This window comes from Heptranchias perlo, chromosome 30, assembly GCF_035084215.1.
Source record: "Heptranchias perlo isolate sHepPer1 chromosome 30, sHepPer1.hap1, whole genome shotgun sequence".
Lineage (NCBI taxonomy): Eukaryota > Metazoa > Chordata > Chondrichthyes > Hexanchiformes > Hexanchidae > Heptranchias > Heptranchias perlo.
The window spans coordinates 6,936,970-6,961,094 of NC_090354.1; the positions used below are offsets into that span (position 1 = coordinate 6,936,970).

The following is a 24,125-nucleotide window of genomic DNA, read 5'->3' on the forward strand; positions in this document are numbered from 1 at the left end:
ACAGAGACACAATTATACACGTGTGCTTATTTAAAAGTTGCAACAAAGGGGGCAAACTCAGCAAGGCTCTTGAAGCAAAATTTGGCTAAACGGATGTACAAGTCAGAGATAGGGCTATAGCAGCATAGTCCTGAGTCTCTGACCGCACTTGCAAGGCTCCACTCTGGGAGTGCAGCCTCACTGAACTTGCTGTTGACGGGTGAATTGTTGTCTTTATTTGTTGCGGAGAAGGAAATTGGGCAGAGAGGGTCACATATCCATAACAGAGCCTGTCCAAATTTCCTTCCATTTCAGATAAACACATTCGCCCACTTAAAATGAAATAAATGAGTGAAAGCCTCTGTTAAAATAGCAGACAGTGAATTTCAGACAATTCATACATTTGTATCCCACAGCATAATTTCAGAATGAAGAGATGAATCTTCTAATCCTTGCCCAGATGTCTGATCCTAAACATTTGCCTGACTCAAACTCAACAACTGTTATGCTTCTGGATTTTACACTAGATATTCTATGAGCTCAGCCACAGAACTACATTTGTAAGTGGACCTTGTGTCCCCTATAATCTGGTGTGTGCCTTTACCTGCATAATATCTAGGTGAACGATAGTGAGATCCAGAGATTGAACAGAGAACCTTGACACTATACACAAGGTTACTGTAATGTACCATGTGACTCTCCTCATCTTTAGTAGCCAGACTCAATATATACTCTTATCAGACTGAGATTCAGGCTAGAAACCAGCAGACTATTTACTTAACACTAACCAGATAAATTAACCAAATTCAGTTCAAATCAGTAGATCTGTTGTAATTTACAGACTTTCCTATCCTCCTCAATATATCAAAACAGTAAAGATGCTTCCCCGGAGCTACCTTTCATCATCTAACAACTTGCATTTATATAGTGCCTTTAACATAGTAAAACGTCCCAAAGCACTTCATACATTGAACCTTGAGAACTGAGAACCGACCTTATCCTTGCCCAACAGCTGAAACAGGACAGAGGTCCCATGGATTCGACTCTGAGGTTACTGGGATCAGAAAAAGTCCAATAAATTAATTCTGGTTTCCATGGGACAAGATCAGAACCTTTCCATCGACTCATGCACAATGCAACAACGCTGGTTTGGCAAGTGGCTTTTACAATTCAACAAAGAAAGGCCAGATACAGAGTTGGACAGAGACATACAGGTACAGAGAGAACTACAGACACACAGGACAGAGAGTGCCACAGATACACATAGGAACAGAGAATGCTACAGACACATAGACAGACGAAGAAAGTCACAGACATACAGAGAGGGAGAGCAAAAATTCTCACATGGTCAGAGGCAGAGCCACACATAAACACACAGGGAGACAGAATGAGAACCATAGATGCAGAGGGAGCTATAGACACACAGAAGAGAGAGTCACAGACATACAGAGGAGAAGAGAGAAAGTCACAGATGCCAAGGGACAAAAAGAGTCACATGTATGCACAAATGGACAGTGCAAGCCATAGACACACACAGGGACAAGAGAGCCACAGACACACAGTGAGGGGGAAAACAGTTACACCCACACACAGTACTGACTGACAAAAAGTGGCAGGGTGAGGAATGTCCACCTCTATTGGCAGATGGGCAAGTATTAAACCATGATGTAACACTGCCCTGAGCTGGCTGATTATGGAGCAATATGAATAGTGAATGTTGAGCGTATAATTGGATTGATATTGGAAGGGTTAGACTGTTTACTGGCCAGGCACCCAAATGATGGATGGGAAGGGTGTTAAATTCATTGGACTGACTTTGAAATGGATGGGGTTATTTACTGGATTTGGTGAGGAGATTTACATGATTGGCATCTAAATGGTCACCAGACTAATTAGGTTGCTATTAGAAAAGACATAAAGCAACCACAGTGGCATTTGAACAGCACTGGCATTCATTGGATTTATACAGGCTGGAAGGAGGGATACTGCACTGGCATTGAATGAATGGGGACGTTTATTGAATTGGCTTCGAATCAATGGGATAATTCATATTGACACTGGTATGGATGGGAAATATTTTAAAATGAGTGAGTTAACAGATCAAAGGTAAAAACACAATCTAAATTCAATTTACAAATAGCATACTGAGCTATCAATTCTTTCAAATAGGCTGAACAAGTGAAACTAAAAGTAGCAGAGAGTCAGGTTTCATATCACGGCAAAGGATAGCTTTCTGTCTCATGACCAGTGTTAATCAGGGTGATGAGCAACTGGTGTGTTGCTCACAAGTAGGAGGAGGGAAAAGCAAGCGAGTGGAGAAAGCAGCTTGGAAGGGATGTAGGTAATAAGGAGAGATAAAGGTTGAAAGAGGTTAAATAGGGTAAGACAGTAAAAAATATCAGAATATGGGAAGACAAAAAAAAGATTTACCAAACCAATAGAATCTAAATCAAAATATATGTATATTAATGTACAGAATAAAAGAAACAAAAACGGGCACAGATTAAACTATAAAAATCATAACGTGACAGCAGTGTCTGAAATGTTTCTGCAGCTATGTCAGGACTGGTAATTAAATATTCCTGGATAAAAAAAACTTTCAGGAGGAACAGGGAAGAAAGAAAGAAAGAAAGAAAGGGTGGAGGGGTTGTGGTATTAATTAGAGGCAATATCATAGCACCAGCACATAAGGCTGGAGAAGAGCAGCTAAAGGGTAGGGGTAAAGGGAAGTTTTCTGTACTGGAAAGATGTGGTGAGTGCTGCTGTGATGGGGTTGCTCTTATTTACTATACACGTAAACCATTTGGACTTGGGAATTGAGGGAACGATATCAAAATTGGCTGGTGACACCAAAATGGGAGTTTGGCAAATTGTGAGAAGGATTGTAGAAGACAATAGAAGAACTTAACTCGGCCAGCAGAATGGGCAGAAAGGCTGCAGATACAGCTCAATATGGACAAAACGTGAAGTAATACATTTTAGAAGTAAGAATAGGGATATTTTCAATGGAATAGAGGGACCTTGATGTGCAGACACCTGAGTGTTCTAGAGAGAGGAGGGGAGGAATACTCAAAATTAGCAACACCCTCTCACATAAATATACTTTCTTGGCCAATCTAGAATTGAAGTGTACAAACCAAACTGTCCTGAACTCCAAGTTGAAGAAGTAGACACAGCTACAAGTAGTTTGGCCACAATATAAGGTAATTAAAATCCTCTAGGAAAGACAATGCTGAGGGGTGACCTAATAGAGGCCTTTAAAATTACAAAGGGGTTCGATAGGGTAGACTTCGAGAAGATGTTTTCCCTTGTGGGGGGAGTCCAAAACTAGGAGCCATAAATATAAGAAAGTCACTAATAAATCCAATAGGGAATTTAGGAGAAACTTCTTTACCCAGTGGGTGGTAAGAATGTGGAACTTGCTACTACAAGGAGTAGTTGAGACGAATAGCATAGATGCCTTTAAAGGGAAGCTAGATAAACACATGAAGGAGAAAGGAATAGAAGGATATGCAGATAGGGAGAGATGAAGTAGGGTGGGAGGAGGGTCATGTGCAGCAGAGACCAGTTGGGCAGAATGGCCTGTTTCTGTGCTGTAAATTCTATGTAATTCTATATCTAGAAGCATAGAATTCACAAGCAAGTGGATGATGTTAAATTTATACAAAACCTTAGTTAGGCCACAGCTGGAGTATAATGTACAGTTTTGGGCATCCCATTATAGGAAAGATATAAAAGCAATGGATAAGATGCAGTTTAAATTCACAAGGATGTTACCTGTGATGAAGAGTTACAGTTATGAAGAAGCTGGGGCTTTTTTCACTGGAGCTGGGAAGATCTTCAAGATGATGAAGGGTTATGGTAGGGTAAACGGTGATAGATTGTTTCTGCTGGTCAGTGAAACAGTAACGAGAGGGCACAAATTTAAAATAGTCACAAAAAGAATTAAGAGGTTAGAAAAAAATTATTTGCGTGGACAGTGGTTAGAACATGGACAGTGTTTCCACAAACCACTACTGAAGTAGAGTCCATAAATGTTATGAGAAATAAATTGGACAGTTGCTTGAAAAGAGGAATATTAAAGGATATGGGGAGTAGGATTAGACAAAATTAGTGATTTCTGCTGAATGCATTGATTTCTTCACTGAGATATAGTTATATTGTTATTTACCTTTTCAACAAACTGAAGGATTGATTCCATCAATAATAAGTAGGTGGCAGTGATCTGTTTAATGTAAACTCCCAGGGCTGGTGACTACATAGTGATACTTAGAATCCCATTGTTAAACAGAATGTCTGGCCTGTAGCCTCAGGTTTATGGAGAATTCCTTTATTTAACCAGTAGGAATAATTGTGAAAATATCCACATTATCAACAAATGTTCAAATCTCTCTTTTGGTTAATCCTTTCCCAGGGAAGACGTTGATCAAATCTAGGTTTGCAGCACTGAAGTCAACTAAATAAAATGAACATGAGCAAAAATGACTCTTCAGTGAGTGAAGATAATGGGACAAACAAGAGATACAATTGTTCATTAGCGCCATGAAACTGTGCAAAACCCAATATAAGGCGATCTGGCTTGATGAAACAAATATTGAATGCAGTTAACAGGCTTAAAGCAAATTATTGCGTTTCTCCCCCTGCCCCCTAGTTAAAGAAGTGCCCTTGGGTTTTATTAACATTATGTCTAAGGCACTGAGAAAGGCTTCAGTGGTAGTGGGGATAAAGTCGAGGTGGAAGCAGGCAATGTTGCAGAGGTGTTGGTAAGTGATCTTGGTATGGAGTTTGAAGCTCACAGCCAGGGAGGGGGAATGGAGTTGATGGGGGGGGGGAAAAAAAAGTTTTTTGCAGGCTGAAAATGATGGGTTTGGTCTTTCTGATGTGCAATTGGAGGAAATTTTGGCCCATCCACAACTTAATGTAAGACAGGCAGTCTGGCAGCATGGAGCTGGCTGTATGGTTAAGGGAAGTGGTGAAGTGTAACTGGGTGTGAAAACAGTGGTAGATATACCCATGTGTGTGTGTCTGCCTGCTCGCATATGTCTGTCTGAGATGCTCTTGAATTATTATTTGTTTTATATTTTTTTTTGCCCCATCTTTCAGAGATAATTTCACAAAACTGAAGTTTACTTACCTCAGTATTAATTTCCTTACGAAAATGTGCTTTGTTTTGGGAAAGCAGAAGCTCTACGGATCATTTTCCCCATGACGGTGGTGTGGAAGTGACCTGCTGATGTGCCTTTAAGCATTTTATGTGTTTGTGTTTTCAAATAAATTAAAAGATTTGCCAGACATGATGAAAATGTCCCTTTAAATGACCTTCATTGCTGAAATAAAAAAAGTTTGTTTTTATAATCAAAGTGGAAAGTTTAGCACCAGCAACATCTTGAATTTATCCGTCATCTCAATTCTTTGTGCCTTGAAAAAGTTCTGGCAACAGGCTGCCTGTGTTTTATAGGCAGTTGCTTACATATGTGTGACTTGCATTCCCCTTTTGACTGTTGGTGTGGTGCGTAGTAACGGACAATGTAACGTCACCTTGTGGAAAGAAGAAACACAACACTGTAATGTAAGGATTGTGCAAGATACTTAGACTGATAGTGTAGGTGAGCCTTTCCCCATCTGTGTTCCCAGACCAGGATTTTCTCTCCTTTCATGTTAATGGACTGGAATTTAAAAAAATATATATATTCATTCTCAAGATGTGGGCATCACTGGCAAGGTTGCCATTTATTGCCCATCCCTAGTTGCCCAGAGAAGGTGGCGAGAGGCCAACTGAGTAGCTTCCTAGGTCACTTCAGAATCAACAACTTTGGTGTGGGACTGGAGTCACACATAGGCCAGACTGTGTAAGGACAGCAGGTTTCCTTCCCTAAAGGGCATTTAGTGAACTAATTGGCTTTTTATGACACTCCAATAGCTTCATGGTCACTTTTACTGATACCAGCTTTTTATTTCCAGTTTTCTTTTAAACTGAATTCAAATTGCTGTGGTGGGATTATGAACTCACGTTCTACAGCATTATTAGTCCAGGCCTAAGAATTACTTGTCCAGCAACATAACCACTACACTACCGTACCCTGCATGGTTTGGCAAGCATAGGAGCAGAAAACCTGGCTCTGTATATCAAGTAAATAATTAATAGTACTTTAGTGTATTGGAACAATAAATTTTCTTTAGGAATGCACTGATTGTTGCTATGCTGGTAAATACTCCACAAACAGCAGTGAGTTTATCTGGTTTCATTTGGTGGTGTTGATTGAGTGAGGAATTTAGGGCAGGACAATTGGAAAATTTTCTGCTCATCTTCAATATAATGCCATGGGATCTTTAGCTTCCATTCGGATGGCATCTTGGTTTAATGTCTCATCAAAACGATGGCACCTCTGACACTGCAGCACTCCTCCAGAAAAGAAAGAACGAACTTATGGTTGCATAGCACATAGGGACATACAAATGTACAAAATGGGAAAAGACCATTGCAGTCCCAGCGGAATATATCACTCAGGATGTCCCAAATTGTTTCACATACAAAGAATTACTTTGAATTGCAGTGACTGTTGCTATGTAGGCAATGGCTGAAACACGGACCAAGGAGTCGAACACCTACGCGAGTCAAAGAGTGTCCCGAAACCCCATGGCAGCCATTTTGTGCACAGCAAGGTCCCACAAACAACAATGAGATGATGTGATGTTGGAGGGAAGAATGTTGGTCAGGACACCAGAAGGAACTCCTTGCTTTTCTTCAAATATTGTTATTTGAATAATGTCATGTGGTATTTAACCTCCACCTGGATAGGCAGAACAGGCCTCATTATAACACCTCATCGAAAAGAGGTCACCTCCAAATGTACTGCACTGGAGTGGCAAAGTTTTTCTTACACATCTTTCTTGAAGTCCTGGAGAGGATGCAAGAGAAAGCTTGTTGTCTGATAGGCGGTCGTTCTTTCAACTCTAACTACTTAACTTTTATTCTCCCTCACTACCTGTCTTGTCTCTCTCTATTTATCAATATTGGGGTCAGTGCTTCTTTGAACTTTCCTCTTGGCTCCTCAGAAGGTACAAATATTCCATCCTATATTTATTATTTCTCTACCTATATCCTCACTGTTCAAAAGAAGACTCATCACATAGTCACCTACTCTAACTCATTTTTTCCCAGGACCTCAAAACTGAATTTCTTATCTTTCTTCTTTGAGTCTTCAGGCTTTTAAAGGCCTAGCTTTGCATCACCTAGTCATTGCTCCCTAATTTACCTTGTCTTCCCCTTTAAATATTTTCAACATTGACAGTGTCTTCCAATTTGCCTTTCACTTTGCTTCCTCAATAAATAAAAATTACATTGTCAAATGCATTTGGCAACACAAATGTATTATTTTTATCATTGATAAAAAATAAAAAAAACTATATGTAGTCAACTACAGATGTTAGACTGACTCAGCTGGCAGCACTCTTACTTCTGAGTCAGAAGGTTGTGGGTTCAAGCCTCAATTCAGGAGCTGAACACATGATGTAGAGTAAAATTTCTGTGCAGTACCTCGGAGGTACTGTCTTTCAGGTGAGATGTTAAAGTGGGGTCCTGCCTGTTCAGGTAGATATAAAGGATCCAATGCACAATTTGAAGAGCAGAGGATTCTCCCAGAGTGCTGGCTAATGTTTATCCCTCAGCAACATTCAGGTGGCCCTGGAGAAGGAACATGTGGTGTCTGATGGTATGCTTGAGGCTTTCTGTAACCGATGGGTGCTGCAGGGACTGGAGTGCATCATTGACACCAACAATAAAGTTATGGGTTTGTAAAAAAGAAAAAAACCCCACCATAAACAGATTAACTGATGATTCATCTCATCTGCTGTTTGTGGGTCTTGCAAATTGGATGCTACACTAACCTTGTGTGACTGATGACTGCACTTCAATGGTTGTAAAGTACATTGGGCCTATTTTGATGGACTAATATGGGTGACAATGGGTTGCCCCAGTGTCACCAAACAAGAGTCCCCAATATAACAATTTTAAGGTCCAATCAAACTAAAAGCTCAACATAAGCAAAACAGGCCCAATGAAAACAAGGGGAACCTTCCCAACTAAATCATAATATTGTTACCAGTGTCTATAACACTGCGGTACCCACCTCACACGTGGTCACAAAAGTACTGGTGGACACCACATGTTCCCTCACCAAGGATCCCTGGGCACGGTGAATGCCGTGGAAGAGAGGACGGGCAGAAAGTTGATCTTGTCCTGTTTTATTACCTTGAGCTACAGCATAGGACTGATATCAGAAAGTTCTTCTTCTTTACACAGACGATCAGTGCTTAGAATAAACTTCCAGATAGAATATTGGAGGTCAAAACTCTAGAATCATTTACGAAACAATTGGGTGTTGCAATGTAGGGGTGGGGAGATTACAAGATCTTTCTTGGTGGATGAAAGAAAGACTGAAGATCTTCCTTATCTGTAATTATCTTATAATCTATGAATGTTGAACCAAATTAATATTTTACAACCTGCAGAATTTGATAGTTCCCAAAAGGTTACATTTTCTGTAGCAGGTTTGTTTGATAAAATGGCCCATTCAAGTTTGTTGGAGGGGGGAGGGAAGTAACAATTTTTACATTATCAGAAAGATCCCAAGATGGATTCAGATGAGATTCTGTTTTAATATCCATTGGGACATAATTTTAAACAGAAAATATTCTGAAACAACCTTACAATTCCCCAATAAAACGAGGATTTGCCTCCATGAAAGAAAAGGTGTGTTGGAAATAGTAAATAGCTTCCTGATCCCAGTAGACCAAGGCTCTTTAAGGATACTTTGTGCAGCTGCCTGAAGGTTACTGATCACGAATTTTCATCTGTGTAAATGAACTTACACGTGAAGAGCTACAGATTGCCGGCTGCTGCCAATATCTTCAGCTGGAAGCGTTTCAAAAGTTGACTATTATCCACCGCACCACTTTCAATTCTAATCCACCCAGTGTGTAGATCCTGCTCTTTATCTAATGATTGGATTGGAGTGCAGTCGAGGTACAGCTGTGTTTAACTCCCCGATGGCTCTGTTGATATATAAATAGAAACCTGGGTGGGGTCTTTTCTAGTGTGAGAAGAGGAGAATGATGGAGGTAGAGGATAAACTCCTAAAACGTATTCCTTGTGTTTATCCGGGCTGTCTGGCCACGTTCACCAGGACCTGGAAGTTGCAGGAACATCTTACTGTCCACACGGGGCAGGTGAGCAGATAGCTAAGTTCGAACTTCTTTTGGAAGTCGACACTTGGTCCTCTTATTAAATTTTTTTTCTTCTTTTGTTAGAGGCCTTACAAGTGTGATCAGGAGGACTGTCAAAAGACTTTCACCCGTAAGTCTCACCTGCAGAGACATACACGCCAGCACTTAGGACTGAAGCAGTTCAGGTAAGACCTGGATGGTTGGAGATACCCGGGTGGGTGAGGTTGGTTTGGTCCTAGTAACGATTGTTAGGAATCCCTTCGCCTTCTAGGATGCTGATCTTGCCCCATGTGAGTTAAATCTTTACGATTAGCAAATCTGATAAAGCGAGAAAAAATATCAAAACTATCGGATGAACCGATTTGTGATCCTAGGTTTTATGCTTCTAGTCTTATTAAAGTTGCCAACTACCTTGGGTCAAAGTGAACAGAAAACGATTGGAGACTCTAGTAAAAGTATCACCATAAACTCTTCCAAGTCCAATCCATTGAAGACCCAAGCCGTCGTAAGAAAAGCTAAAATATGCTACAAACTTCCTCTAATGTTAACGGATGGGCAATGATATCTGATATGTTCCTTTAGTAAAAATTAAAGCAATGCACTGTGGCAGATGTCTGTCTACAAACGAGTTGTGGCCCTGAATTTAGTTGTCACTGGCTATAATCCTTGAGAAAAGAAGCTGTAGAATTTGGTAGCTTCTTTCGTGCTTGCCACTAGATGGAACTGTTCACTATCACTTGAGTCTTGTGTAAATTGTATTTGTTTGAACTGATGCCAAGGTGGCAGTGTAATGCCAGTTTATTCAGAGTGCAGTACAAATGCAGTTAATGAGTACTCTGAAATATAACTATTATATGGTGTGGCTTCTGCTACAACTACATTCTCCTGTAGTTGCCATTCAACATGAGATGGAAGTTTGACATTTTTAGTGGAGCTGTGGTCCTAAAACTTTAGTTCCTGGAAATACCTTGCATTTTACATAGCACCATTCATAACCTCAATGCCCCAAAGTGCTTTGCAGCCAGTGAAGCACTGTTGTAATGTAGGGCAATATGGCAGCCATTTTGTGCACAGCAAGTGCTCAACAGCAATGTGATGGTTGAGGATAAATATTGGTCAGATCATGGGGGGGAAGGCCCCCTGCTCTTAGTACCATGGTATCTTTTACATCCAGCTGAGTGGGGGGGGGGCTAATGGGGCCCTGGTTTATTGTCTCATTGGAAAGATGGCACCTCCTGACAGTGCAGTACTAAACTGGAGTGTCTAGATCAAGTGCTGAAGTCTCTGGAGTGGGACTTGAACCCATGACTTTGACTCAAGGTGTTGGTGCTCCCCACTGAGCAATGGCTGACTCCTATGTTGATCTAATTGCCTTTTTGTAGTTGAGATGAAGTTCCATTGGTTGACCATGCTCCTGTCTCCTTTTTAAACTGACTTAAACCATAAATTCATAATGAAATAGTTCAGATTTTCTGAACTTTGCATTAACTATTTCAGCTGTAATGGTATTTGAAAGTCATTTTCTGTAAAAAAAAACCTTTTTTTTGTTTTGTGATGTAACTGTTTTTGTAGGTGTACAGCCATGGGTTGCACAGAGGCATTTATCAGCAATGACCGTTTAAAGAAACATCTGAAGTATCGGCATGGAAATAAAGAATACTTCAAGGCAAGTTGCATGAGAAATAGGCAGGAAGTAAAATGGTTTCAAGTGATTAGCTTCAGACTGCAATTATAGTGCCATTATAGCTTGTTGTGAAGGCTTCTTAGACAATTGTAGTATATATGCAGCTATAATGTCCCTTTTTGAACAAAGTGACTATTTCAGAACGTGAGGGCTTTATCTTGTCAAAACACTGTTTGTAGTGAATATTGTAGCTTTTGTTAGGTGATCTCGATGGGTGAGCTTTAGTTTGTTGAAACAATGGAGTTTTACTGTGGACAAAAGATCTTGGAAAGCTAGGCTGATTCTCACACTCAACTGATGTGCAAATGAGTGCACCACCCACCTAGGGATATGGGAAGATAGGAACAAGAGGAGGCCATTGAGCCTATTCTGCATTTTAATTACATCGTGGCTGATCTGTATCTTAACTCCGTCTACCTTGGTTCTGTAACCTTTTATAGCCTTGCCTATCAACCTGTTCTATCTGGGAGTCTACCTGAATGTGCCTGGCCAGCAAACTGAACCAAGCTGAGGACCAAAGTCACTGCTTGTCTTGGATGTTGGACAGGATGGCTCAAGTGTTTCCCTTTGGGGGTTGAGTGGTCGTATAGCAGCTGGTAAAGACCATGCTTTGGTACCTACTGGTCACTTTGATCCCTCCTGCTTAATTTGCCACCAGGCTCCATCGAACTCTTCCTTTTGAGATGAAGGGCAGCACTAGGTCTGTGCTAGAATTGAGTCTCTCTTGGGGTGGGGTGGTGTTGCTCTGGCATATATGTGCCCCCAGCTGGCAACTTTCCACCTTCAGGCAGAGGGAGCTACTTCTTTGGACTTGTGCCCAATTGTCATTCTAATGGATCTATATGAAATTAGAGCTTGTATTTTAACCTTGTGCTGCATCTTTTGCAGTGTTCTTATGAAGGTTGTGGCAAGACCTTCAAGAAGCGTAGAGATTTAAGGATCCACTGTTGTGAGCACAATGAAGAGGCTGCTTTTGTGTAAGTAACAAAAAATACCTTCTGAAATGCACTTGTGAAATGGAGCACCCCTGTAATGCTCAGCATTGCTGATTTCTTAAATGTCTCAACTCATTAAGTCAGCACTGGAAGCTTGGTGTTGAAAGGAATGACATTCACTTGTGAAAATATAGCTGTGAAGTTTGAACATTGTCTGCAACTTGCTTCATACCATCAATTTTAAATTAGCAATTTACATGTTCTTGGAGGTGACACTTGGACTGAGATCAGCATTGGAACTTGGGATCTCGGCTTGGTACAAGGACTGTAAAATCTACACTTCTGCATCAGAGGCCCTTCAAATTTAATCAGATTAAGATGTTGTAGAACCACTAACTAATTCTTCACAATTGGTGCTTTTTAAATGGAGTCAATCCCTGATGCTACTTCGCATTTCATACTCCGTAATACAGTTGGTTTATGGGTCCTGTCTGGGACCAGTAGCTCCAGTACAGTGAACCTTGCTCATTTGCTTGGGAGCAAACCATACTTGGGCAAATGTAATTGGGCCTTGTGTGACAATGTCATTGCCATATGATCAATGATTTTAAGAAGCTCGCACTGTAGATGAGATCAATTGTCATTAATCCCATTCTCCTCAGCCAAGGTATAAAAACTGAGGCTCAATGACCAAAATCAGATATTTATGGTATACAAAGTATGTTTGGTTTTTATTAAATTGGGTCACCCAACATCTATACCTCCCTGTTTACAACTGACCAAATGGTTGCTGATTCATGGTGAAGACACCTCCCACTGATCTTGCCTGTTAACTCTTATCATTGCTGTGAACTGTATAGAATGATGTACAAATGCAGCAAGAAAATTAGGATCTGTAAAATGTTTCTCTGCAACAGGTGCCAGAAGGAGGGATGTGAGATGAAGTTTAAGACACCGAATCAACGCAAGATGCATGAGAAGAAACACGATGGTTAAGATGAAACTGAGCATAACTTATTGCTATGAAGAATAAGTTAATCCAATAGAGTACTTTCATAATTGAAATGATCACTGTTTAAGGGAAAGCTAGATAAGCAGGAGGCAGAAAAGATAAGCAGATCGGGTTCGATGAAAAGGGATGGGAGGAGGCTTGTGTGAAGCATAGACCATTTGGGCTGAGTGGCCTGTTTCTGTGCTGTAGACTCTTGTGTAACTTTTTTCTCCTGTATGCCTCCTAGTGTGTCTGATCAAGATGTTCCTTTTTTTGCTATCTTGCAGTTTTGTTCCATGGCTTATTTTCCATACCCATGTAGCTCCCCTGCCCCAACACCAGCTGCCTATTTCTGCCCTTCTCTATCACTAGTGACTTTTTATGTACTAATCTGCTTTTCCTGTTGGCAGCTACTTTAACCTTGTTTATGAAATGCACTTTGGGTAAAGAAAGTGATGGCAGGCTAGTTAAAAGAATTGTGAACCAGAAAATGGTGTGGGCTCCCCTCTAGTTCCTGTCCTATTGCCACACTGCTCTTCCTATATCCAAATGTATTCACTTTCGCCTAAAGTAAGGAAGTCTTCAATTTATAAACTTCCCAAGGGAGTTATATAATAGAATTACATAGAATGTACAGCACAGAAACAGGCCATTCAGCCCAACTGGTTGGTCCATGCAGGTGTTTATGTTCCACAAGCTGCCTCTCACCCCTCTTCAATTAACCCTATCAGCATCACCTTCCATCCTTTTCTCCCTTGTTTGTCTAGCATCCCCATTAATGCATCTATGCTACTTGCCTCAACTACTCCTTATGGTAGTGAGTTCTACATTCTAGCCATTCTGGGTAAAGAAGTTTCTTGGATTTATTAGTGACTTTCTTGTATTAGCTTTTAGTTTTGGTCTTCCCTGCCCCCCCCCACGAAATTATATTCTCGTTTCATAACCTAATCCAAACATTCAACAGATGCTTCAAAAACCATTTAGCTGCTGATAGCAAGTGATCAATCTAACTTTCAAAAGTACCTTTTGTAATAGCACTAAGATCATTGAGAATCTCAACCATGTAAAAACTTGCATTTAATCTAGTTTGCTTCTATTTGACTATTGCAGTACTTTTTTCCCCCCCTCAGGCTATCCCTGCAGTTTTAAAGGATGCCATCTTGTTGCCACAACATGGACACAACTGCAGAAGCATCTGAAAACTCATCCAAGTAAGAGACCCATTGACTAGAGTCTTTATTATGTTTTGTATCTTGAATGTGAAGAAATTACATTGTAGCTTTACAATTTTTTTTAGCTGAAGTATAGAGAATCATTAACCATTCCTTTAACCAGTAATTTAATACAAAAAGGTTTAGTTGGAAATTTGTGCTATCTCTAATCTCACTCAAAGATTCTGGGTTAATCTCCTTATTTCAGTGAAAGTGTGGCCAAAGTGCACAATGCTCTGGCCTGATTTTGGTTAAACTTGCTGCCAACTTGGATGAGCTCATAGTTTCCATTTTGTAGTAAATTTCCCCATCCAAATGTCTTTTCCTTTTGGCTTGAATAAACTTGGGGCATTTTGCATTGGTAAAATGTGCTTTACAAAATTTACGTTTTAGCCTAACATTTTACAATGAATGTGAAAACTGATCCAGTATTATGGTTGAGACTGCATTTATCTTCCCTGATGATCACAGACTGAGTGCACTTTCCAGCATTCAACAGTCTCAAACTCTTGGTGTTTTTCCCCCTCTCCAGGGATCTCCACTGCTGCTGAAATTGACTAACTCGGCACAGACCATCCAACTTATTGAATTTGGGCCTACAATCTGGCTTAAATGGACCATAACTGAACCATCATGGAGGCATTGGATAAATCCCAGTGTCACCCTATTAACTACTTTCAAAGTAGTCCCACAAAGCCACTAGAAGTTCAATTACATTTCAATGAGGCTTAATCGGAGAAGAGAATTTTAGCAACTTGTTGATTTTTGGATTCCTTAGCATTAACCTCTGGTTTAGGACATGAGCGAATTGAACTTAGTGCATGCCTACATGTGCACTTGGCTGTGAAGTTGTCAAGTGCTTTGGGATGCTCTGAGGCCACAAATGCTAAATTAAAGATGCAAGTTCTCGAATACTTTTGAACCAGTGAATGGAATATTTGGTCATGCATATTCTAGCTGGCAGCTGAGGCTCTTGATCTGTGCAAAAAGCACAAATAAAGGTTCTTGTAGACTGTAAGCTACAGACCAGTAATTGTACTTCAGGATCTAAGCATTCCTGATTTAGTGATACCTATTGGCCCTGATTTTTACTGCCCCCCCCCACCTGGCAGAAACTGGGGTGGTGAAGGGGGCAATTGAAATAAGTCACTTACCCCTTTGATCCCACTGCCTTTTTTAGGCCCCCTTTTATAAAGGGGGTTAGGGTGTGTTCATGTGCAGAAAACCAATAAACCCAAAATGTGTCAAAATATAATTTTATTATCTGTCCAGGATGCACTCCAGTCTCTGGTGACTGCCTTCCTGACATTAACCAGCTCTTTTGAGCAGGACCCCCCCACCCCCCCCCCCCCACAGGAAGGAAGCAGGGACCTACTTTAAACATGCAGATTAGATCCAACAACATAATTTGGTCTTGGTCTGGGTCTGCAATTTTAACCTGGGAGTGTGGGGCATGGGCCATGTCTGCTCCTGTGTTAAGCAAACCTGTCAGCTGCTGGACCAGAGAAGGCCCAGGTGGTGAGTTGTGTTTCAATTTTAAGTTGCCTTGTAGGGGCAGAAGTGCTCAAGGCTTCACTAGGAAGCCATGGGCCTGCCTTGTGCTGGCCTCTCCCTCCCTATGTGCACACTTGGCGGCCAGGTAGTCAATCTGGTTTGTTGTCAGGCCGGACTTTGTGTAGATTTATTTCAACGAGGCCCTGCTGTTAAGATTGGCAGAGCCTCCATGTCCCCAGCCTTGCTGGGTTGGTCACCTGCTACCGGATTCCCTTGCACTCCATGAGAATCGAGGCCATTGATTCAAGAACTAACAATTGCCACTTTTGTCCCCACCATGACCCCTTTGTGAACTATTAGAAGGGTGATGATTGAGCTCATGTCATTCAATTATGGTGAACTGCAAACCTAAACTTTTTTCTCCCCACACATAGTTCAGGTGCAGTTTTGAATAACTTTTAATAGGCCATCATTAGTAAATTAAACTCCTGATACTAGAGAATTTTAGATCATGCTTCTTTGCTGAACCATGTGTCTCTCTCGTTTCAGTTGAATATACCTGTACCAATTGTGGAAAGAAGTTCAAACATTCACATGGTCTACGTAGACACAAGTGGATCCACACTGCTCCGAGACCTGAGTGGGCATGTCCGAAGGAGGATTGTAAACTGACTTTCAGAACTACATTTAACTTGGAACATCATATCAAAAAAGACCATCTTAAGTTCCTTGAATACCAGTGCTACTTCCCAGACTGCCAGAAGGCTTTTGCTATGAAAGTAAGTATTCTAGAGCCTGGAAATGAAATTAATAACTGCTGCCTTTTCTTGTTTCCGACACAATGATATTTGGGAGCAGGCTAACTGGTAGATACATTGGAGTTTAGGAAAATCAATGCAAGGAATGCATACATTAAAAACTCTCACTCCTGGCAACTCTTGTTAACTACTTGCAACTGAAGAGCCAGATTGCAAATCTGGAAATACCCATTCAAGAGTGAGCTAGGATTTTTTTTTTTGGGTTGGTGGGTGGAGAAAGGGAGAATTTTGTTTAGCAAACAAGTGACTAGGCAAGCACATCTCGCTGGATAAACTGCACTGAAGTTGCTATATGAACGGATGCATTTGAAATGGGAGAAGGATAGAGAATAATTGGATTTTGGATCATAACATACACACCACCAAACATCAATTCATAAGCTGCAGAGTATGCCTTAATGGTTGCAGTAATTCATAATGCTCTTTTTTGCACAGCTGTGTAAGAAAGACCTCCCTCAACTTCTGGTACTCACCCAAGTCAGGCAGTAACTCCAGTATCAATGATTTTAAGATGGTGGAGGATTCAAATGATGTTTCATGGGTTTGTAGTAAAGATAAGTGAACAGTGGCTGTAGAATTTCAGTACGTACAAGAAATAGCACCTAGTGCAGAAGATGCTGACCCTCCCGGTCCAACAGGGACTGAAGTTGGAAGTGGGAGAGGAACTGGATTCAAGACCCACTAAACTGTGGATCTAAACAGGAGTTGTAAAGCCTCCCTGTAAATCTAGAAGCTTATTGTTTTTGATCAACTCAGATGACCAATATTGAAGTGCCGCAAATTAAAAGTGCATCAGCTCAATTGCATGCAGTCTTTTTTTCTCCTTGTAGGAAAGCCTGCTCCGCCATCTTGTGGTGCATGATCCTGAGGGGAAGAAACCAAATGTAAGTCACTTAAATGTTGCTTGGATAAGACTGCTGGGAGAATGAGGTTTTGGGATTAGGGTTAAATAACATTGAACATGTTAAATACAAAGTTTAAAAATCTTTCTTTAAACTGCACCTGCCTGTAAAGGAAACTGGTGAAGCTGTGGATTGGTGTTTTAAGAATATACTTGGGGGGCATTGAATAATAAATGGGGGGGGGGTTAAACTCTCATTCAGGATTTCTTATGGCTTGATGGATTTTGTTGTCATACTTGGTAACTACAAATTAGCATTTTAAACTCTATGCAAGGTTACACTGGTTCTTGTAGCTTCTGTTTTAAAAGCACTTAATCAGTACATTTTTCTCCCAAATTGGGAGGAAATCTACAGCAAATTTGTGCATTAATCAGCTTGAATCTCATTAGTATGGTGATGCTAGAATATAACTGGATCTGAGCAAAGGCAATGTTGTATGGTTGGAAATTTGTTACTGTGCAACACCTGAGGCAAATCAGATCCTAATAGTGGTCCATACTGACCACACATCAATCAGCAATAACAGTTAACTAACTGCACTTCAAAAAAAGGCAATCACTAGTTTGTAGCCAAACGTAGGAGCCAATTTGCACAAGGTTGAGCTAAATGACCAGTACATTGGGGTTGGCTGAGGGATGAGTATTGACTAGACAAAACAACCTGCTCTGTGCCATGGGCTCTTGGTAGGCTATGCTGCCATTGAGAAATCACTGCCAAGTCTGATTTGTCCTTCCCCAATGTTCATGCATAAATTTTCCAACATTGGCAAATGATCAGGAGTGGGAGTACTAGTAACTCTTTCCCCCCCCCCAGTCCAATAGTGAAGTAGGTAGCTGGGATCTTAGCCTGCCTGGCATAGTGCTCATACAATGAAATGCCTTTAGCTACTAAACCATTGGGCAAGCCCCAATTTTTCACAAACACACCCAGCAAGGGTGGGTTTGATTAGGGACCAAAAGAGTTCTTTGTAGAGACAGAGGGCATGGCTGAGATACTAAATGAATCCTTTGCATCTGTCTTCACTAGAGGGTGCTGCCAATGTCACACAGTAAAGGAGGAGGTAGAGAAAAATTGGATGGGATTTAAGAGGTACTTAAAAAGTTGGTGCTAAAGTAGAAAAGTCACTAGCTCCAGATGGGATGCATCCTAGGTTGTTGAGGGAAATTAAAGGTGGAAATTGCAGAGCCTCAGGCCATAATATTTCAATCCTTTAGATATGGGAGTGGTGCCAGAGGACTGGAGGATTGCAAATATTACACCCCTGTTCAGGAGAGGGATAAACCTGTCAATTACAGGCCAGTTAGCTGAATATCAGTGGTGGGGGAACTGAGACAATAATCTGGGCCAAAATTAATTGGCACATAAGAAAATATGGCTTAATGAATAGCCAGCAGAGACTTGTTAAAGGCAAAACATGTTTGACTAACTTGAGTTCTTTACACTAATTGGAGGGAGTGCAGCATAGATTTACTAGAATGATACCAGGACTCAAAGGGCTAAATTGAGATTACATGAACGAAGGTGGTGATGGTCCCTGGAAATTGGAAGATTAGGCAGGTGATTTGATCAAAGTTAAGATATTAAGGGGAACTGATAGGGTAGATAGAAACTATCCCCACTGGTTGGGTGTCTAGGACTAGGACATAGCCTTAAAAATTAGAGCCAGGAGTGAAGTTAGGAAACGCTGGTACACAAAGGGTGGTAGAAGTTTGGAACTCTCTTTCACAAACTAGTTGATGCTAGCTCAATTAATTTTAAATCTGAGATGGATAGATTTTTGTTAACAAAGTATTAAGGGATATGGGGTTAGCTCACAGATCAACTATGATCTCATTGAATGGCAGAACAGGCTCAAGGGGCTAAATGGCCTACTCATCTTCCTATGTAGTGCAGTTGATGTGTATGGACTTTCAAAAGGTGTTTGACAAAGTACCACATAATAGACTTGTTGGTGAAGTTGAAGCCCATGGGATTATAAGGGGCGGTGGCAGGTTTGAAATTTTGGTAAGGGACCAGGTGCAGTTGTCAGTTTTTCAAACTGGAGGAAGTGTGCAGTGGTGGTTCTTAGGGTCAATATTGGAACTGCTGCTCTTGTATATTAATGACCTGAATGTGGGTATACAGGGCATAATTTCAAAGTTTGCAGGTGACATGAAATTCAAATGTAGTACAACAGGGAGGAGGATAGTAATAGACTTCAGGAGGACATAGACTGGTGAAATGGGCAGACACCTGGCAGATGCAGTTTAACAAGTGTGAAGTAGTGCATTTTGGTAGGAAGAATGAAGGAATATAAACAGCACAATTTTAAAGAGTGCCGGAACAGACCTGGGGGTGCACATACACATCTTTCAAGGTGACAGGACAAGTTGAAAAGGCTGTTAAAAGGCGTACAGGATCCTTGGCTTTATAGAGTACAAAAGTGAGGAAGTTCTATAAAAAGGTTTAACATAACACTGGCTAGGCCCCAGCTGGAGTATTGTGGCTGATTCTGGGCACTGTGCTTTAGAAGAGATGTCAGGCCTTGGAGGGTGCAGAGGAGATTTACTGGTACCAGGATTGGGAAAAACTTCACTTAGACTAAAGTGAGTGACTGGGATCGTTCTTTTGAAGTCAGCACAATGGGATGAATGGTCTTCTGTACTGTGAAATTCTGAGTTATCAATAAAAACTTTCTACTATTTGCATTTCTGTAAAACCTAAAGCTATTCAACCTATTTTTTTCAAATCACTTAAAGTTGAAATCTTATTGCACCCCCCCCATGCCCTGTAATTTCCCCATAGTCCTATATCTTGCTTCAATCCCTTCAAATAATTCTCTTCCTGTGGAAAAGCACTCATGTAAATCTCTCCCATCTTCCTAACTTTTTAAAAACTTTGAAGTTACCCCCTCATTGCTGACTCTCAACCGTAGTGACTTTCCTACCAAAATCTGTAAATTAAGAATCTGAAATCTTTGCTCCAGGTCCTAAGTGCTCAGTTTCATCCTTGGTGTCCTCAATATACATTTTATGCTTTCTGTGGCCTTCATGTCTTTTCTATGATGGGGGTGGGGGGGGAATCCACACTTGGTATTCAAACTGGCTTTTCCATTGCCTCTTTTGCTCTTTGCACTCTGCAGCTATTTATAAAACTGAAAATTGTTTTAATGCCTCTCATTTTTACAAAGTTTCTTCCTTCAGCATCTTTGTTTATACTTGTTTATCCTCCCAATGTTTGTATTTGCATCAAATTGCATCTGCTACCTGTTGCGAACTAAGTCCCCTGTTCAGTCATTGGCCCTCTATTTTTGGCATTCAATATAGTGTTCCTGACACCCAAGCCAAAATCATCTCAATATTTGGTTTTGTGACTGCTTGAACTTGTTACTATTTTGTGATGCTTGATTATCCAATGGAGACATGGGTTCACAAGCTAAATACTGCAGTGTGAAGTAATCAATGGAATAACTTGATTTACATCCCTGGTTAGTAACTTCAGCCTAGTGTCCTCAACACCTTGTTTTGGCTATAATGCATTGCAGCACCTCCCAAACCCACAACCTCTACCACCTAGAAGGACAAGGACAGCAGGCACATGGGAACAACACCTGCATGTTCCCCTCCAAGTCTCACCATCCCGACTTGGAAATATATCGCCATTCCTTAATCGTTGCTGGGTCAAAATCCTGGAATTCCCCAACAGCACTGTGGGAGAACCTTCACCACACAGACTGCAGTGGTTCAAGGAGGCAGCTCACCACCACCTTCAAGGTGAATTAGGGATGGGCAATAAATGCTGGCCTTGCCAGCAATGCCCACATCCCATGAATGAATTAGTCCCAAAATACTGGGGTACCATGTTCACATAGGCATTAAATGTTTAAGTTATAATCCAGCATCACAATAGTAACAAGTGCAAGCAGTCACAAAATGGTACACTGCAGCCAGTGTGCCAGTGGTGGAGGGAGTGAATGTTTAGGGTGGTGGATGGGTTGCCAATCAAGCAGGCTGCTTTGTCCTGGATGGTGTCAAGCTTCTTGAGTGTTGTTGGAGCTGCACTCATCCAGGCAAGTGGAGAGTATTCAATCACTGACTTGTGCCTTGTAGATGGTGGAAAGGCTTTGGAGTCAGGAAGTGAGTCACTCACTGCAGAATACCCACCCTCTGACCTGCTCTTGTAGCCACAGTATTTATATGGCTGGTCCAGTTAAGTTTCTGGTCAATGGTGACCTCCAGGATGTTGATGGTGGGGAATTTGGCAATGGTAATGCTGTTGAATGTCAAGGGGAGGTGGTCATTGCCTGGCACTTGTTTGGCACAATGTTACTTGCCACTTATGAGCCCAAGCCTGGATGTTTTCCAGGTCTTGTTGATAGTTATCACCTCCTGGTTGTGTCAAAGCTCTCATACAGTAACCACTTAATGAGATCAACAGAGGAAGAAACAATGGCCATTAACTGGTCTGAATAGGGCATGTGTTTCAAGTTCATGGGTGATTTTTTTTTTCTAAGCTTATGGTTGGTCTTCTGTACCAAAAGTACAACACAACATAGAATATTCTGTCATTAATTGCAGATCAATCATGACTATCGACAAAAATGGCGCAAAGGCCAGAGAAAGCTGGTTATAGAGGATAAGCTGACTAGACTCTTCAATGAGAAACTAGTGTTCAAATTGAAAAGTAAGATTGAGAGCAACCTGTCTGGTCTCTTCAATGAACGTAAGATGCCACATTATGTGAGTACTGAAGCCAATCTGACACGACTATTTGAAAACCAACTATTTCTACTGGAAAAACATACTTAAAATGGCAATTTTGTTTTCTTCCATGATGGAATCTCTAGAGGAGAAATGGACTTAGTTTTGTTTAAACTTGTAACTGAAGTTACCTTAGTCCAGATACCAGATGAGCTCTGAACTGGATTGGTAACTCCCCAGGTGTTAGAACACATGCTATTGTGGCTTTATTTTCATAACTTTTTTTATTAGATGACTAATTTGAGTTGCTAGTATATTGTGATCAATATTAAACAAGTCTTTTTTAAATTTTTAATTTTGAACTTGACTTTAGCTTGGCTGTAAAGTGTGGACTCCTGATCACTAAAGAATCATTGTGGTATTATTGAAATGTCTAGTCTTAGTGAAACTCCTGCTTTTTGAATTTGGAAATGGCTAAGAATGTTACCTGCGCACATCAAATGGGTCCATTTTGTAGCAGCTAGTTAGTGACTGATTTTGCTGAAAATACTGCACTTTGGAAACATAACTTCAGTGCTGCTGCACCTCCCTAAAGTCTCTTCCTAGACTATGGAAGTTGCAAGGCTGTCCTCTATCCATGCAACAGCCAAGCTGTAATGTCTGAAGTCATACCCACCAATCTGGGGTGTGCCTGGTAACTCAGGTTACCTCTGATACAGATTTTATAATTGGACCTGCTTCAGTGATGTGCCAAAACAACAGTTAACTCTTCAGCATATGTGAGCATCCCTTGCACTAAAGTAATTGGCTCTGGATGTATCTTAAAAACCAATTGAATTGTCTAAATGTCATGTTCAAATCTAGTGTGGAAGTTTTTTTGGGGGAGGAGGAACTGATGCTACAGGCCAAAGCTAAATGACTGACTGTTCTATCTGGCCTCAAACTTAAGCTCCAGTTGAAGAGTTGCATATTCCAGTTAGCAGTCACTCCACTAGTGACAGCACTTCACTACAATTGACTTAATTTCTAGATGTTGTCTCAAATGTCCTTGCAGGTACTAAGATGTGGCTAGAGTTTGAAGATGTCTCCTTCTTCCAAAGAAGTATTTATCATTTCAGGGTTTGTGGTCTTGCATTGTTGCACCTTCCTAACTAGAGGCTATGGACAGTGAAGGCTCTCAGCAAGACTACATTAAGCAGTTTAAGATCAATAAAGTGTATCCAAGATAATTCAAAAATGTCAAGTACATGAGACTTTTTTGAGCCAAGGTTGGCTTGATTTATTTTCTGTAGAAAAATGTTACAAGAAGCTGTAAGGTGCATTGACATTATCTTGTGTTAATAAATGTACAAACTAATACTAGTTTCAGTTTGTGTTGTGACTTGGGCTGGAATTGGCTATATGATCACTTTTCGCAATAAATCTTGTGTACTTCCCCCACCCCACCCCCCCATACTTCCTGCAAATCTACATCTCATAACCAAACATGAGTCACATTCATGGATGTTCTAACCTTTTTTAAGCTGATTCAGTTCTTTAGCCATAATTGGTCAGCTGTTGTCTTAAACTTGATCATTGCAGACATGGTGTTGCAAACTTGCTCTGGAGTTGACATTTCTTCACTGATTGGAGCATTGTTTATAATTCCATCAGTTCTGTAATGAGGGTTTGGTTTTAGGGTTTTTAAACTTGTAAGCATTTGCAATAGTCTTATTTAGCTGCTCTCCCCACCAAAGATGTTGCTAAATAAAAAGCATGCTTCTGGTCAAACTGTTCCTACATACACTGCATTAACTTCAAACTCTGCTCTATTTCACCCTACTTGATCACTCAAACATGGATTGTCTCTACATCTTTACTGTAGCCACTTGGCTGGCTTGCCTGCTTAAAAGGCTGGGCAGTAGGAATAGTTCCTGATCTCTTTCCACTGGAAGTGCCCAATAATCCATGGGATGGATTCTCAAGTTGATCTAAATCTGAGGAAACTCCTTTTAATGCTTTAGCCCACTTCAGAAACTCTACCTTTTTTGAAATGGGCTACATTTTAGGTTTGTGTAGTTAACTCCAATCTAATGGGGATGTAGCCCTGGTTTCACTTAAGCTGTGACTGGTTTGGCTTCAGATCCTCATAAATGCCTGGTTTTCATGGCTGGCAGGTTTGTTCAGGGGCAGGAGCTACAGTTTGGGTTTTCCTGTTCAAATTCAAT

At 40.8% G+C, this 24,125-nt stretch overlaps 1 protein-coding gene across 1 annotated transcript; it reads left to right on the forward strand.

The window, feature by feature from the left end:
* The first annotated feature begins 9,040 nt into the window (after positions 1-9,040).
* LOC137300103 (P43 5S RNA-binding protein-like) lies at positions 9,041-23,267 on the forward strand. The gene is made up of 9 exons (XM_067969196.1): positions 9,041-9,207; positions 9,289-9,389; positions 10,777-10,870; positions 11,777-11,865; positions 12,741-12,814; positions 13,945-14,025; positions 16,069-16,298; positions 17,168-17,221; positions 21,796-23,267. The coding sequence occupies exons 1-9, from the start codon at positions 9,091-9,093 to the stop codon at positions 22,024-22,026; spliced, it is 1,071 nt and encodes a 356-aa protein (XP_067825297.1). The 5' UTR covers positions 9,041-9,090; the 3' UTR covers positions 22,027-23,267.
* Positions 23,268-24,125: the final 858 nt, after the last annotated feature.